The sequence below is a fragment of the Populus trichocarpa genome, chromosome 12 (assembly GCF_000002775.5).
Source record: "Populus trichocarpa isolate Nisqually-1 chromosome 12, P.trichocarpa_v4.1, whole genome shotgun sequence".
NCBI classification, from domain to species: Eukaryota; Viridiplantae; Streptophyta; class Magnoliopsida; order Malpighiales; family Salicaceae; genus Populus; species Populus trichocarpa.
The window spans coordinates 12902161-12918360 of record NC_037296.2 but is presented as its reverse complement, the minus strand read 5'-3'; the positions used below and the strand labels follow the sequence as shown (position 1 = coordinate 12918360).

The 16200-nt window shown below is 36.3% G+C and overlaps 4 protein-coding genes across 4 annotated transcripts; 1 reads left to right on the top strand and 3 right to left on the bottom strand.

Moving 5' to 3' along the window:
• Window positions 1–289: 289 nt before the first annotated feature.
• LOC7484337 (uncharacterized) lies at window positions 290–1937 on the bottom strand. The gene is made up of 3 exons (XM_002318135.4): window positions 1119–1937; window positions 498–1040; window positions 290–394 (listed from the first exon to the last, which is right to left on the bottom strand). The coding sequence occupies exons 1-3, from the start codon at window positions 1935–1937 to the stop codon at window positions 290–292; spliced, it is 1467 nt and encodes a 488-aa protein (XP_002318171.4).
• A 2627-nt stretch (window positions 1938–4564) lies between these two features.
• LOC18103830 (gamma-interferon-responsive lysosomal thiol protein) lies at window positions 4565–6422 on the bottom strand. Its single transcript, XM_006376866.3, has 5 exons — window positions 5825–6422; window positions 5667–5732; window positions 5385–5537; window positions 5063–5155; window positions 4565–4971 (listed from the first exon to the last, which is right to left on the bottom strand). The coding sequence occupies exons 1-5, from the start codon at window positions 6131–6133 to the stop codon at window positions 4783–4785; spliced, it is 810 nt and encodes a 269-aa protein (XP_006376928.2). The 5' UTR covers window positions 6134–6422; the 3' UTR covers window positions 4565–4782.
• A 1175-nt stretch (window positions 6423–7597) lies between these two features.
• LOC18103829 (phosphoribosylglycinamide formyltransferase, chloroplastic) lies at window positions 7598–11512 on the bottom strand. The gene is made up of 6 exons (XM_006376865.3): window positions 10835–11512; window positions 10258–10369; window positions 8945–9121; window positions 8632–8758; window positions 8103–8242; window positions 7598–7976 (listed from the first exon to the last, which is right to left on the bottom strand). Exons 1-5 carry the CDS (start codon window positions 11211–11213, stop codon window positions 8129–8131), a joined length of 909 nt encoding a protein of 302 aa, XP_006376927.1. The 5' UTR covers window positions 11214–11512; the 3' UTR covers window positions 7598–7976; window positions 8103–8128.
• A 712-nt stretch (window positions 11513–12224) lies between these two features.
• LOC7495019 (uncharacterized) lies at window positions 12225–15803 on the top strand. Its single transcript, XM_002318739.4, has 3 exons — window positions 12225–13000; window positions 14596–14886; window positions 15533–15803. Exons 1-3 carry the CDS (start codon window positions 12344–12346, stop codon window positions 15596–15598), a joined length of 1014 nt encoding a protein of 337 aa, XP_002318775.2. The 5' UTR covers window positions 12225–12343; the 3' UTR covers window positions 15599–15803.
• The last annotated feature ends 397 nt before the right edge of the window (window positions 15804–16200 follow it).

The following is a 16200-nucleotide window of genomic DNA, read 5'->3' as shown; positions in this document are numbered from 1 at the left end:
TATAATTTAACTGGTCAGACTTTAGATTTACTCTCTAAAAATCACCAATTCGAGTCTAAAAAATCTCAGGGTTATTGAAAGCTTATATAATCGTTAACTTCAGAGTCCGTAGCATTAGTTGGGGTATGTACAAGCTAATCCGGACACCAACGTTAATAATAATAATAAAAAAAAAAATTCCCATCATCAACGTATCTAATGCTTAATGGTCATAGGAGGAAAACTCAATCAATTACAAGAGGCACATTAAAGTAAAAAAAAAAAAAAGATGGGCTCTCTTCCATTTCTGTCACCGTACTTCAATGGATTCACCTTCTCTGCATTCTCCGACATCGACTACCAAAGTGTCATTTTTCTCCGTGGGTAAGATCCTGCAACAGTTTCTTCTAGGAGCCTACTCAACACGCACACATAAAAATTAAAAACTATAACATTATCACATTAATATTTCTTTAAAAAGGCAAATAAAACAAGTAGTTTAAAAGAGATTTTCTTACCCTATCCCATACATAAGGGTCAGGTCTCTTTAGAACCTCCACTCGAGCTATTGGCAAAGGATCGGCCATTTTCCAATCACAACGTGGGTACCGATGATCATGCCTGATGTATTCACTGAGTGTCTGATCTGTACTGCTGTTGTACGTTGCATTAGAAAAGAAATGCACAAATGGCTTCTGACATACGTGCTCGTAATAGGGGCGGTTGTTGAATATGAAACCTTCACGTTCAACTGTCTGATACCAACTGTAAAATGTCCTCGCTATCATTTCTATTTCTCGTGGATGAAGTATGCCCCGAATTATTTGAACTGCATAGCCCCAAGATACCGATATAGTCCAATTTCGTGCTGCGTCGTAGCAAATGGATTGTTGCATGAGTGCAGCAGAGTCTAGTTTGGCCGGAACTCTAAGCTTTTCCAGGGCTTCTAACTTATCCATGCGCGGAAATATTGCATTAGTCACTTTGTAGTGGTGGAGGGAGACTAAAGGGGTGATAGGATGAGCTGCAAGGATGCCAAATATGTTGCCGTAGAAATCATTCTGATAAGAAAAAATGCACAAAAAATAGATTGTTAAAATTTTAATTTTGAAAAAAACAATCGAATAAATTTAACTAACCTGATGAAACCCTCGTTCATTGGTGAGAGGGACACCAAGCTCAGACATACAAGCATGAATCCTGTCATCAGATCCATATAAACCTGGATATCTCTCAATACATCTATCTTGCATCTTTGCTAAAGCCTTTGCTAGAGGATAACTTATAGCAAATCCACCACCACCATAAGCCATACCATAATTGTAGACTATATTCTGCTTGTGACTCTCTGATGTGCTCCCTATATAATAATACTGATTATGGTCGTACTTTGATAAGACCTTAACCAAATTATCAGGAAAAAATAGTGTATCATCGTCTCCCATCACAAACCACCTCACATCCTTCATGCTTAGCTTCAAGGTCTCTGACACTATCCTTGTCAACCGTATCGCAGACCTGTCGCCAATAGGATTTTCATACTTGAAAGGTGATGTGTTACTGGAGATTTTTATTTGGGGCACAAGATGATCGTTTGTACCATTTTTCACTATCTGATCTAACCAAACTGCACCCCTCATCTCATCAGGTCTCCACCATAACTGAATACACTTTTGCCTCTCGCTCCATGTATGAGAAGATCCAGCAATGCCAAAAACTAGGTGATGAAGACTTGTATTTTCTGCTTTCTTATGTTCTTCGATGCTGAGGATGTAAGGTTTATTAAAGTGTTTAATGTTGTTAGGAGTCATTGAATAATCTAGTAAATTCAAGATGTAAAGGTTGTAGAGAAGAGAAATTGAGAAGCAAAGCCATAGAAGTGCTCTTGAAGGAGAGCAATGGAAGGGCCTGGGTGAAGGTCTTAGATCACCAAGTTGGTATTTTTGCCTGAACTTCATGATATTTAGTTTTGGTTCTGGAGAAGAGGAAGAGATACTGTGTATAATAATTTATACGATAATTATGTGCATTAGAGACTGTTGGTATCTTTCGATGATAAGAAGTGTTATCTAACCACAATTCCAAAGGCATAGGACTTTTAGCAGGAATATACTAGTTATGTTGCATGCACTCCTACATCAGTCAGATTTTTTATTTTAAATAAAAAAATTATATACACAAGTTTTTTCAATGATCCAGGGTTATTTTGGCTTCAGCATTAGTAAGATCCAAGGATTGTTAGGTCTTGGCGCAGTCCAACACCACGTGGTTACTGGGTTTCCCCAGCACACAGCAGTCAACCCAAGCAATACATGTGTGATTGATCTGCCGACACACGGGCAGGCAACCCAAGTACCACGTATCCCCACATGATTTTTCCTTAATAGTGATAACAATTTCTTAAAATTTATTAATGATGATAATAATAATAATAATAGTAATTTTTAATTTTACCTTTCAAATCAAATTTATAATTATTTTTCAATATTAATAATAATTTTTTTCTAATTTAGTATTATTTTATTAATAATATTCATTATTATAAAAATAATAATATTTATAACACAAAAGATAATATTTTTAATATTAATACTTTTGATTATAGTACAAATAATAATATTTATAATACAAATAATACTATTTTTAATTCCAAGAATATTTATAACACAAATAATAATATTTTTTTATATTAAAACTTTGAATTATTATAAAAATAATATTATATAACAAAACTAATAATATCTTTGATATGAATATGTTGAATTATAAAAAAACTAATAATACTGAGAATGCAAATAGTAATATTTTGATACGAATACTTTGAATTATAAAAAAATATATATTTATAATACAAATAATAATATTTTTTAGATGAATACTTTGTATTAGAAAGAAAAATAATAATACTTACGACACAAATTATAATAAGTTTTATATTAATACTTAGAATCGTTGAATATTTTTAATAATACTGCATCGCAGGCTCACTTTTTATTTTTATAAAAAATATCATAAAAATTTATAATATAAAAATAATATGTTTTCAATATTAATAATAATATTTTCTTTCAAAGTTATTAATTATTTTATTAATTATAATAAAAATAATAATATTTCTCACATAGGCATCAGCCCAAGCGCCACATAAGCGTTTGGTCTGCCTAGCACACAGGAGCCAGCTCAAGCGCCCCAAGTGGGGCGAACTGCGCGTCGAGTGACTGTAGCCTGGGGTGCGGCCAGCGGGCGTGGAATGTCCAATGCCCAGGCTTGTTAGCCAAGCACCAAGTGTCTGCATCCCCAGTGGGCGTGCCTACAGCCTAGCGCTTGGGGCTACTGGCTGCAGCTTCACACATGCCCCCCACACATTGCAGTCTAAAGTGAAAGCTCTCACAGTCCACAGTGAAAGCACTCACAGGGCCGCTACAGTGCAATCCATAATGAATTCATTCACAGTGCACAGTAGCTCGCTCTACGGTGAATAAATAGTGTAGTCTATAGTGAAAACACTCACAGGGCTGCTACAGTGCAGAATAGTGCAATCCACAGTGAATTCACTTACAATACACAGTAGCCCGGACTATAATGAAACACTGATAAGTTTTAGTTATAGTTAATAAATATAATAATCTCTTAATACCTGGTAGATAGAAAGAAAAAATTGATTACTTGAACTGTTTGGTAAGAACATTGTGATTGTGTTATCTTTTTGTGCGTACCGAAAATGATTATATGTTATCAGTAGCTTGATTAACTGGTAATTCAGAAGATTGATTTCGATTGTTTAATTTTTTAAAGTCTTTGTGTTCAATCCCAGTTGTGAATATCGAATCTTATAATGTGGATTTGTTTTTTAATAAGCATTGCAAAGACGAGGTGTTGATGACTGTGTGATACCTAGTAATGCTTCCCATTTTTGTTTGTGCTTGCAGGAGGATGCTTTCAATGTATGCATCTGTGACTAATATCATTCCAGACTTGGATGATCACTCCAAAATCTCTGGCCGTATCCTTTATATTACAATCGACTCACATGGATTTCCTTTTGTTTTGTTTTTTTATTGCGTTGAAATTCTTTCTTCCTATCGAGTGCCTTTCTTTCAGGTTCAATGCTGCTTGCTAATCGTGGAAGGTTGACTGTCCTTAATATTGGTTATAGATATTGTGCATAGAGATAACAAGGCTGCTGAGAAATTTGAATTTGATCCGACAAAGATAAGTTCATTTGAAATATGTCAGAGCATTTGGGAGATGATACATAAGCAACAGATGTTTGGATATCTTCAGCTGGCTTGTGTGCTTCTACTTGGTTTTAATGCGTCTTTCTGTGATATACTTGGTCACTTATTTTGTAGGCGGTGGTCTTCTTTTGTTGAATGTATTTGGCTTTCGTCCCTTCAGATGTGATGGTGCTCTTGTGAGGCATTGCATTCTAGTGTTTGTATGTTCACTTTTGTTGCAGCAATGAAATGTGATAGTTTATGAACCTTGTTTCCCTGCTATTCTATTCATTATCAAAAAAGGCTAATATTTTTCTCGAAAGAAAGGAGAAAAGGAGAATGTTGATATGATTTTTCTGGATGAAAGCTACGAAATCACAGCACATGGAGTGGAACTTTATTAAATGCATTTTCCCTTTCATTTATATGCTTGCAGAACCAATAATTACATCACCCTATGGTTTATGAGCTACAGGAATCCACCTGGGGAGTTCCTTGTGCAAGAACCATGCCTGGGAAATTGAAAGCCACAGGTACATACTCCCTTTGTTTTATTCTATAATAAAAGGATGCATGTATAATAATATCATGCAAGGGGTTCCATCTTCATCTGGTGCTTCCCTGAACTGTCACCTGACATTGCTTCACTTGAATGACAGGCTGATTGGAGTGAGGTGTCCTTGTTAATTGAGGTGTTGGGATGTGAACTGCAAGTCTTGGGCAAAGACTTGCCTTTGTATGCCTTGCAAACATAGTGAATGAAATTCACATAGTCCTGCATTAAAAAAATATATATATAAATAAATAAACACAAACAAGGATATTGTTCAGAGGGGAATAGAGATTGTAGAAGGGTTGAGACTGACATCGAGGAGAGGTGTATCATCTACAACCACCCATGGCACGTATTCGTGAGGCGGTCTGAGATGATCTGTTTCTTTTCCATTTTGTAGGACAAGCTGCATGTTTTTTTACTTGAAACATCAGTTCTAGCATTTAAACTTAGAATGCAGTATGCTTAAAGTGCTTAAAGAAGCCAAGAACCATAGCAAGTAACTTTGCATCTCAAACTGTGCACCACCCTCTGGAAAATTTGAATCGCCTACCTTTAGGCTTGTCTGAATTCCAGGCAAACAAGTCTAATTAAATTTTTAATCAAATAAAATGTGATCAGTGGATGAACCAAACCTTTTTTCCATGTCCACTGTCATAGCATTTCTTAATGGATTGTGTAGACAGTCTCAATTTACCAGAACATACTTCCCAGGATTCTTCTGCTCCATTTCTATCAGGAGCTTTATATTGCTTTTCGATACACTTGATGAAATTGAAGTGCTTCTTCTGCATAGTAATTTACTGAAGATCAATTTCATTCTGTGGCTGAATTGTATCACCTAAATTACAATAAATGCTTGTTTTTCCACCATGTTTATTTCACAGTTGAGTATTTATCAGAGAGAGCAGGTTTACCAAATCAGGCCAGAGGTTGATGGCACAAGTATGTATGATGTTCAGATAGCATTCATCTTCCCCATGCTGCAAAATACCGAAGTAAAAGGTGATTGGCCAAACAATGGAAAGAACAAGAAACAAAAAGAAATAACAATACTGAAGATGGAAATTGCAACCTGACACTCAATGGTACTGTTGGAGTCTAGAATAGCATTTCCCCATGGAACCAGTCTGAGATTGAGAATGGTCATGAGATCAGTCTCCAGGACCTGAGCTAGGGGACCTACAATGAAACTGCTGCAATATGGACAAAGAGATTCATAATATAAAGACATTGTAACTTTCTCAGAATTGCGAGAGATTTTCCTGGACGTAAAGGGAGGCGCTGGTTCCTGAGCAGCATCGTACTCCGAAGAATGGGAAGGGGTGACGAACAAGAACATCAGAGTGAGAACAAGGAAAGAGAGTAATGGAGAAGAGCCCATCTCTTTTTGATAGTTGGTGCATTGAAAACTCAATGTGGTGTGGGGTATTTATAGTTCTAGCAAGTGATGAGAAATATTTTTGTCCCAGTCAGATAATGTGACACCAAATGCCCTACCATTAATGCTCTGCGAGTAGTAGTTGAAACCCATCTGACATTTTTCCTTTTTAACAGCTCAAATGTGGTTTGTCTACTCAAGAACATATTCATCTGAAAGACTGATATACACTTCAAATGGGCCTGATTTATTGAAGCATCAGCTTGAAATGAAGTTAATTAAACATAAATACTGGAGATAGAAGTGACATGCTTTTTTATATTTTTAATTTTAAGAAAATATGAATTTATTTTAAAATTATTATAAAAATAGATTTATATTTTGGTTTTTTCTCCGTCTCTTCAGCCAAATACACTGTGTCCTTTCTGTTTAACATGAGACCAAAGCCAGCATAAACTTTGGCCACTGACCACCCTAATCGTCTAACAGTTATGGCAAGAGCCTACCAAATCACTCGATGAAATCACGGTGGAATATCGTGCAGGTGATCAACATTTAAGTGTGTATCCTTTTGCATTCAGTGGCTGGCGTTAATGCCATGACAGTGATCTCATCCAATGAGTTTTTGGCATGTGCAACTCATTCTTAATGATTCAACCCAGCTTAGAGATTGAATCAAGTCTTCATAAGCTTGCTATAATAGTTAAGTGCATTTACTCTCCTGTCAGTCCCAGTTAGGAAACGATTTAGGGCAGAGGATGCGAGGGTTCTTTTGCACTTTTGCCATGGGAGATAATTTTAGAGACCAGAAAACAGCCGTTCATCCTGCTTTGAGCTGTTAACGACCAGTTTCTGCTATACACGAGTGGGGTGATATAAGGCTGTAACTTGTGGGGTGAAAGAAGAGGGATTCCAAGAAAAAACTCATGCCGTTTCTCATATTGGTTAGGATGATTAGTAGTTGGCCGGTTGCTTCCGTTGCTAGCACTTGGTCAACTTCAGCCAGTCAGACAGACTTCAAAAACATCGTTCGACAGAGCTCAGAAACTTTGTTACAAGTCAGAAAACACAGTATCACCATGGCCAATGATCAACAGTTACCAATGCAGTGAGAAAGAGCCATGAACCATGGTGAACTTATAGGCATTCCATTAATAATCAGATACCTACCCTCTTGCAGTGTTAGAAAATGGTTGTCACCAAAACAATTATACCCACATTGGAGTGGCAATCAGAAGCTCTTCCAAAATCCACAATAAGAAATACTCCTGGCACCATTCTTTATGGCTTATGCATTGATGGTATACCAATTGCCCTGCAGCAACCCAGAAGCCAGCTCCTAAGCTGCTTTTCCAGTCATTTGTTACTTTCTTTTTATTCAATTAAATGAACTTGAGAAATATAGGTGCCAAAGTTATTGCTCAACATTCCAAAGCACATGCAGATTCTATACATAGAGAGAGCTGATTTCCGAAAGCTATAAAAATAGATCTATTTTAAGGAACTTTTTTAAGATGTTAGCCAAGGCCATGTAGCTCAAGTGTCTAGACTGCCCAGTGTCAAAAAACTCTCGGCCATTGAAAGAACTGGAACATGCATCCTTACATCAGATTTGACATCATACCCATAAAGCAAAACCATTTGGCTGTTGTCAATATCATTTTTATGAAGAGATAGATTTTTATAAACCATGTAAGCTTTGGGCAAAGCTTGGAAACGCTAGGAAATCAACATCATTTTCTATGCAATCAAGGGTGTCAAGACAACCTTAGTTAGAAAGTACATCCCCTATCATGCTGTTGTCAAAATATCCGCATGTATGTCACACTCTTCAACAGGATACAACCTGCAAATGAATAGGAAATCAATAGTTAGGTGAGCTGATTGCTACCAAGCAATACATGTTATGAAGGCATAGAATTGTTTAAATAGGTTGGTCGAGAGAGTATTGAGGTTTCAGTCAAGACCTTACCTATAAGCGAAACATATTTGATTATGTTAGCTGTATTCATTGGGGTTTCCCCTATTTTGGATGAGAGGGACACCATCTTCCCTCCAAATTAAACGTTCTTCACATAATGCAGCCGTTACCTCCACATATAACTGATGCTCCTATTATTGAAAAGCAAAGGAAGATTACTAAATAAATTTGAAGCCAAAATGCAATCTTATAATACACTAAATAGTAAGTTCAAAATACCCTAGTCATCCAATAGTAGGTTCTTGTATAGTAATTCCTGGATGAACATCTCCAAGAAAATAACAGTTTCATCATTGAATAACATCATCTTGTGAAGCTATCAAGAACAAGTTTGACAACTGTCCTCAAATCAAACAAATTGACTAATGCACTAATATAGGTTCAATATTTATGATAATCATCTGGATAAACTGATGCGGACATCATAAACTGTAAAAGAAATCAATTTGACTGCAAGAATACATTAAAATGTGTTTGTCCAGAGAAAAAAAGAAAAAGAAAAAGAATACTGCTTCATTACCTCATGGAGTACCCTTGCAGCTAGCTCCTCTGCAGTGTCATTTGCAAGCACAGGTACAACTCTTTGAGCCAGGATACGCCCCGTGTCATAATGCTCATCAACAAAGTGGATGGTTGGCCCTGAGTATCTAACCAGGCAAAAAGGGCACAGGGACACTTGTTCAGAACACTTACAATAACTTCTTCTTTTTTTGTTTTGGGGGGGGGGGGGGGCTCAAATAGGAAATAAATTTTGGTTACATTTTCCAAAAAAATTCATGATTTTTTGTACAGAAAAGGGTAGTGAAACATGTAACACCATGATATGTAATTACCTGGCTCCTGAAGCAATGACTGCTTTATGCACCTTCATACCATAATAACCTTTGCCACCGAAAGCTGGAAGCAGTGATGGATGGATGTTCAATATGGATCGGGGATATGCTCGGATCAACTCAGCTGGTATAAGTTTGAGATATCCAGCCAGAAGAATAAAGTCAACCTCAAGACTCCTGATTAAGAAAATGCATTAAACATTAGATGCATATTTTAGTAATCATTACCCTTTCTTTAGGTTTTGTTTGTCTACATAGAAATTGCACTAGATCTATCTATATGCAATTTGAAAAATTTCAGAAGCACATTTCTCAAACACTAAATATTTCTTTCTTCTCCTTCTTCCTCTTCTATTTTTCTTTTTCTTTTTCTTTTTCTTTTTCTGTTTTGATTAGGAAAGGTAAAAGAACATATAATTTCCAGTTAGTATAACATAGTTCCAGAATTATGCTGGAATGACATGGGAAACACTGGAAAAAAGTTTCATGGCTGTATTGTAGATTATATGGAGTGTATGATTCATGTACATTTTTCTCTCATTCTTTCAAATTTCTGAGGCCTATGTGCAGGACGTAACTATGACATACAATGTCAATACAACAATGAAGAGAAAATGGAACCTGTTAATGGCCTAAGCAATTTGTTCAACTCCATTTAAGTTACTTCATTAAGTTGGCAAGATAGCTGGAGGCGGCCCCTACTGAAGCGTATAATTTCATTATATAAAACCTCAAGAGTTATATTTCCTCAATACAATTTGGACCACTGTGCAAATTTCTTTAAAATTTAAAGAATTTGTGTTCGTTTTTTCCGTTAATTCTAATTTCTAAAGCATACTGCACAGTTCAATGGCAATGACAATACTGGGTTGAGAGCATCCAAAATTCCTAGCTAAAACAGGAACCTCAGACTCCATAACAGATGGGTCAGTGACACCATTAACAATCGCCCCAAGAACACAATAACTCAAGCACTTGCATATGCTTAAACACTATATGATGATTCTGGTTAGGAAGGGCAAAAGAGGAGCCTTTGGTTAGTGACCATAATTCTTACACCATATATCTAATCAATCATGGATAGCCTACAAGCTAGAAATTCCCAGCACTTATTTCCACATAACTACTCTTTATATAATGGCTGCAAGTCTGAAAATCTAGAAGGATTAATCAGGAGACTAGAGCTTGAATGAAGGTAAAATATGTGTGGGAGGGAACCATCTCACTAGTTAACAAAGCATAAATAGTAATTCTACATTCACAAATGCCAGCAAAAGTAAGAAAGATAAATTATACAAGTTAGCAAGCCCAACCTAAGAGCTGCAACAAGGTCACTAGGAGATAACCCATCAGTAGCATCTTTTGTTCGAGGAAACAGAACAACAGGGATTTCCTTATTTTTTGCATACTCTGCACCTCCACAATCTGTGAGATAAACAGAAGGAACACATATGAAGTCTTATGCAAATGCCAAACAAAATTCAAGCATTACATCTCCAAACAACAATTTTTTACGTCGTCTTTTAGCTTGTAATACATATCTAGCTCCTTAAGGGAAAGATACAAATAACAAATTGTAGAATGCCTCAAATTCTGATCAAAAGATTCTTCATAACAATATAAAGAGTAAGCAAGTTACACTACTCATCTCATGGAGTGCTTAAAAACCAGAAACAAAAAAAAACCAAACGAAAGCCACAATCAATAAACACTCTCACTACTAATCAATCACGTGTAAGGGGCACCAAATTACAAACACAAACATGGAACTTGGGCAACAAAACCGAGAACACCCAAAAACACATCAAAAGAAAGATAGTGACTTTACCAGTAAAGTGGTCAGTTGAGGCACATAAAAGGATTATAAAGAAAATAAAAGGAAAAACATACCAGGTTTATTCGTAACCAAAACAACAATATCTCCATGAACTAACCCCTCGAAGCAAGCATCATGAATAGACTTAAAGTTTGAACCACCACCAGAGACGAAAACAGCTAGCTTCTTCCTTTTAACAACCTGGGGCCTCTTGTAATCTTTCTCTTCAAGAACAGCATTTTCTGAAGCATTTACACAAAAAAATATCTTCTTCAAAGACCCTTTAAAGCATGGTGAATAGTGTGTTTTGAAGGAGACGCAATTGTGGGATTGAAGCAAAGAGTGAAAAGAAGGGTTTGATGGTAAAGAACAAGAGAAGGGTTTTTTAGAGGTCCGGGTTAATGGAATTTTGTAGTTTGGGAAAAACCCAGAAAGCAAATTTTGAGCTTCCATTGAAACAGATTAAAAAGAAAAAACCTTGAAGGGAGAAAGAAGAAAGATCGTAGAGGAGACGGAGGACCTTAAGCGGCTATTTCGACTGGAGTTTGGACATGACAGTGGAACTTGTTACCATAGGGTAAACTTTACTTCTCAATTCTTACACAACTACTACATTTTTCTGTATATTTCAATATTATTCCTAAGTGCGGCGGGGGGTCCGTCAATTAACGGGCAGACCCAAGCGCCACAATATTACATTTGAGTCTCGCTAAAAGGCCTGATTGGATTTGGCAGCTAGAATAGTACGAGGTGCTTGGATCTTGGTAAAATATTACACGCTTGATCTTGGCAAAAGACCTGAATAGCCTTTGCAATCTCAATACCACGTAGCGCTTGAGAAAACACAATCACCATATGGCAGTCGGGCGATCCAATGCGAGGGCTAGACTCAAGCACCACCTGGCGTCCACGCCCATCTAGATGTTGGGTATGAAGTATGATCATATCCTTGCCTAACCATTTGTGTTAATATAATAATAAATGTTATAAATATTATTTTATTTTTATAATTCAAAGTATTCAAATTAAAAATAATATTATTTATGTTATAAATATTATTATAACTCCAAGTATTGATATAAAAACTATTTTTATTTGTGTTGTTAATATAATTATTTATATTATAAATATTATTATTTTTATTATAATTAATAGTGTGAATCTTAGAAAGATTATTATTTTTATTATAATTGATATTATTAATAAAATAATTAATAAATTTTTTTAAAAATTATTATTAATATTAAAAAAAATTATTTGTGCTATAATTATTTTTATTTTTATTATGAATAAAATTATTAATATTAAAAACAGTATTATTTTTTTTATTATGATTAAAAATATTAATATTAAAAACAATATTATTTATGTTATAATTATTTTTATTTTTATTTTTATTATAATTAAAAAACCATGCACTTATGCATAACCGCAAATAAATCACTTGTGCATTTTATTTTTTTTAATTAAAAGCTATTTTTAAGAGAGACCCTTTGCCTGGAAAAACCCTAATTTTCAGTCTTGTTGTATTTGTAGGGTTTTGGCAGAATCACCAGACCCTCTAGCAAGCAAACAGAAGAACAATGAGTCTAATAGCAGGTTCCTACGAGAAATTCATATGGGGTTTCAAACTCAAAACTTTAAAACACGAACCTTCTTCTCAAAACCTCACGCTAACCCCACTTTTCTCCTATCAATCTCACCTCGCTCACATCACCTCCGCCGCCGCCGCCGGCCCCGCCGCCGCTTCTGGCTCTGCTGACGACACAATACACCTCTATGACCTCCCTTCTGCTTCCTCCCTCGGCTCCCTCCACCAACACACCTCCTCCGTCACCTCTGTCACCTTCTTCACCCCTCCTTCCCTCTCTTTCCCTCGCAACCTTCTCTCTGCCTCTGCTGATGGCTCCGTTTGCATTTTTGACACTGACCCTTTTGTCCACTTGAAGACTGTTTTGGTCCACAAGAAGGCCGTCAACGACCTCTCGGTGCACCCGTCTGGGAAGTTGGCGCTTACTGTTGGAAGAGATGAGTGTTTGGCGATGTTGAATTTGGTGAGAGGGAGAAGGAGCTTTTATTGTAGATTGGGGAAGGAGGCCAGTTTGGTGAAGTTTGATTTGGGTGGGGAGAGGTTTTTTATGGTTACTGAGGAGAAAGTTGGGGTTCATGAGGCTGAAGATGCTAAATTGGTGACTGAATTTGAATGTCAGAAACGGGTTCTTTCTGCTGCTCCTGGAGAGGTTAGTTTCTTGTTGCCAGTGGTAGCTTGATTTTGTTTTGTTTTGTGATACGATCTTAAATATTCTCATTGTTGTTGTTAATTAAACTTGTTTCTTTGATCAATCTTCTTGAATTGTTAATTATCACAGTTCAATGATCCTTTATGCTAAGAGAATAGCTTGTTAGTCTTTCCTGTTAAGCTTGGTTTTGGCATGCAAAATTCTTGTTGAATTGAGAATTCGCTCTTACGGAAATAAGCTCTGTAACTATTAAGCTTCCTAAACTGATACTAATGATTTTTGTTTGTATTTTGCAACACCATTTGTTGAGTCATGTTTGATTTGTTGAGTCATGTTTGATTTGTTGTAACTCGGATACAAATCAAGTTATCATCTCTTCATTTCTGAAAACATCTTTACAAAGGGTTTTGATTATTGCTGTGCAGATTAATTGTGTCAGTGGGCTAGGTATCTTTAAGAAAGAGAACGATTCGTTCTATACCTTGACATTCTTTCTCTTACAATTTATTTTCCTATATGTTATCTAGGTAGCTACATGGTCTGATTCTATTTCAGGATCAGTCTTAAGTTATTTAAGTTGCTTATCATACCCATCCCAGGAAGATCCCTCTGCTTCTTTCTAAATGAAGTTCAAAATTGCCATAAGACTTGTTTCTGAACTTCCATCACACAAAACTCAACGTGCTTGGCATATATGTGAAAGAAAACTATTAAATGTGTGCACTGAAGAAGGATGAGCACATGGAGCACATGTAATGCATTTCTTGTTTTGATTGATTTTGGTTTTTGTCCCTGTGTCCATGATTTTCTGTTTTAGTTGTGTATATAGTTGTTGTTGTTACTCTTAAATGATTTCATTGATTGATTCAATTCACCTTCTTTGCATGATTGACCCTCTTGAATTGTCCTTGTGAAGAGAATGATCTTGTTATTCACCAGTCCTCCCCATTAAACTTGTCAGCAAGTTTGAGACTCACTGTTCATGTTGAACTATATTATCACTAAGCTTCCTAGCTTCTTACTAAAACTGTTGATATAAATTTTTGCTTGCACATGTCACCTTCATTTGGCAAGAGTTGTATCACATTAAATTTGTTGTAAGAATTTATAGCATAGTCAACTTATCATGCTTCATGCTTCATCTCTCAGATCCTCATATGTCAATTTGTTTATGGCTTTACAATTTAATGATTTCAAAGGGGCTTGGTTTCCCTGAAGCGTAGGTCTTCCAAGACTCCATTCATTGCTTTACAACTAGTTTTCCCATATGTTATTCATGGGCATGCAAGACAGCTGATCAGATTCTGCTCTAGAATTATGCTTAAGTTTATTTAATCTGCTTGTCATAACTACCCAAGAAGAGCATTCTACTTCTATCCAAATGAAGTTGGAATATTGCTTTCAGACTTGTAGCTAGACTTCCATCTCATAAAACTGGATGTGCTTGGCATCTATATGCAAACTCTTAATTGTGGAATGGAGATGGATGAACATCTAGAACACCAGTATTTCCATGCAAGCCCACATCGTTTTCTGGGTATGACCATATCTTTGCCATCTTTCATTTTTATGTTTAATTTCCCTAATTTTGACAGAATGGACTTCTGTTCACTGGTGGTGAGGATCGGAGTATTACAGCATGGGATGTGAATAGTGGGAAGGTTGCATATTGCATTGATGATGCACATTCTGCCCGTGTGAAAGGTATCGTTGTGCTCATGAGGAATGACAGCACCGTGGATGATCCATATTTATTGGCATCTGCATCGTCCGATGGGGTTATACGTGTTTGGGATGTTCGCATGTCCATGAAAGAGAAGCCAAATCCATTGGCTGAGGCTAACACAAAATCAAGGCTGACGTGTCTTGCTGGATCATCTCATAATGTGAGTACTGTGATTGCTTGGCAAATGTTTTCTGCTTCATCAATTGAATAACACATTCTGCTGTCTTCTCCCATTGTTGGTTCATTCCTTTTCATTTTTCATATACTTTCTTGGCTACCATGTTTCTTTCCTTTACTTTATCAGTTAATTCTATGTTTATGTACTTGGGAACTGTAATGGTAATTGGCACGCCTCTCCATCAAACTATTGGCTGTGCGCGTGAGTTGTGTTGATTGTTCTACCATGTCTGACCAAAGAGGGCACACGTGTAGAGCTACATCAGTCATATGTCGTTATTTGCAACTCACATTCCACATTTGTTAACAAGCGATTATGCAAAACCAGCCATAGGAAAACTGGAATCCGTTGGAGCCCAGGACATTTCCAAACAATCTTCCAACATTTGAAGCACCGCATCCCAAACCTGCCCTGAAAAAATAGCATATGCTGACTTTGCGGTGAAGTTCCCTTGATTAGAAGACCGCCACCCCTAAATGATATAATCATTTGGCACTGATTGATGAGAGTGATTTTTGGAGGAATAAACAATTATGTGATTAATTTTCTGATTGAAGAAAAAGTTCATTTCTCTGTGTTTTTGTAAATCAGGAATTGTTCTCATTGGTATTTTATTATGTTGTTGCAGCTAAAACGACCGCAGATGGGAGCAAGCTGTTTAAAGGAAGATCCCGATGCAGCAGAGGGAGAATGATAACATTAATGAAATGCAGAACAAAGAACATGGTGCATGCAAGTACAACCTATAATGTGTAGAAATAGAGGACGATGTGAGACAAGTACTTGTCAGATATTAATCAAGATGGTAACATTATGCTGCTAGCATTAAGGACAGCTGCCAATGATTTCTGCATATTCTCTTACTATTTGTCGGGATCCATAGACTGGCTATTTCTTCATTACCATGCTTCATTTTTAGGACGTGACCATATAAAACACTATTTAGAAGTTTTTAAAATAAAAAGCGTAAATACTTTTAATGGTGCATTTAGTTTATAAACTTAAAAATATATCATAATTAATATTAAAAAATAATATATATAGGTAGTGGATTTTCTCGGCCTCCTTCATCTCGTTTCTAACACTGCAAGAGGTTAGGTATCTAATTATAATATGTGGGTATAATTGTTTTGGTGACAACCATTTTCTAACACTGCAAGAGGGTAGGTATCTGATTATTAATGGAATGCCTATAAGTTCACCATGGTTCATGGCTCTTTCTCACTGCGTTGGTAACTGTTGATCAATGGCCCTGGTGCTAGTGTGTTTTCTGACTTGTAACAAAGTTTCTGAGCT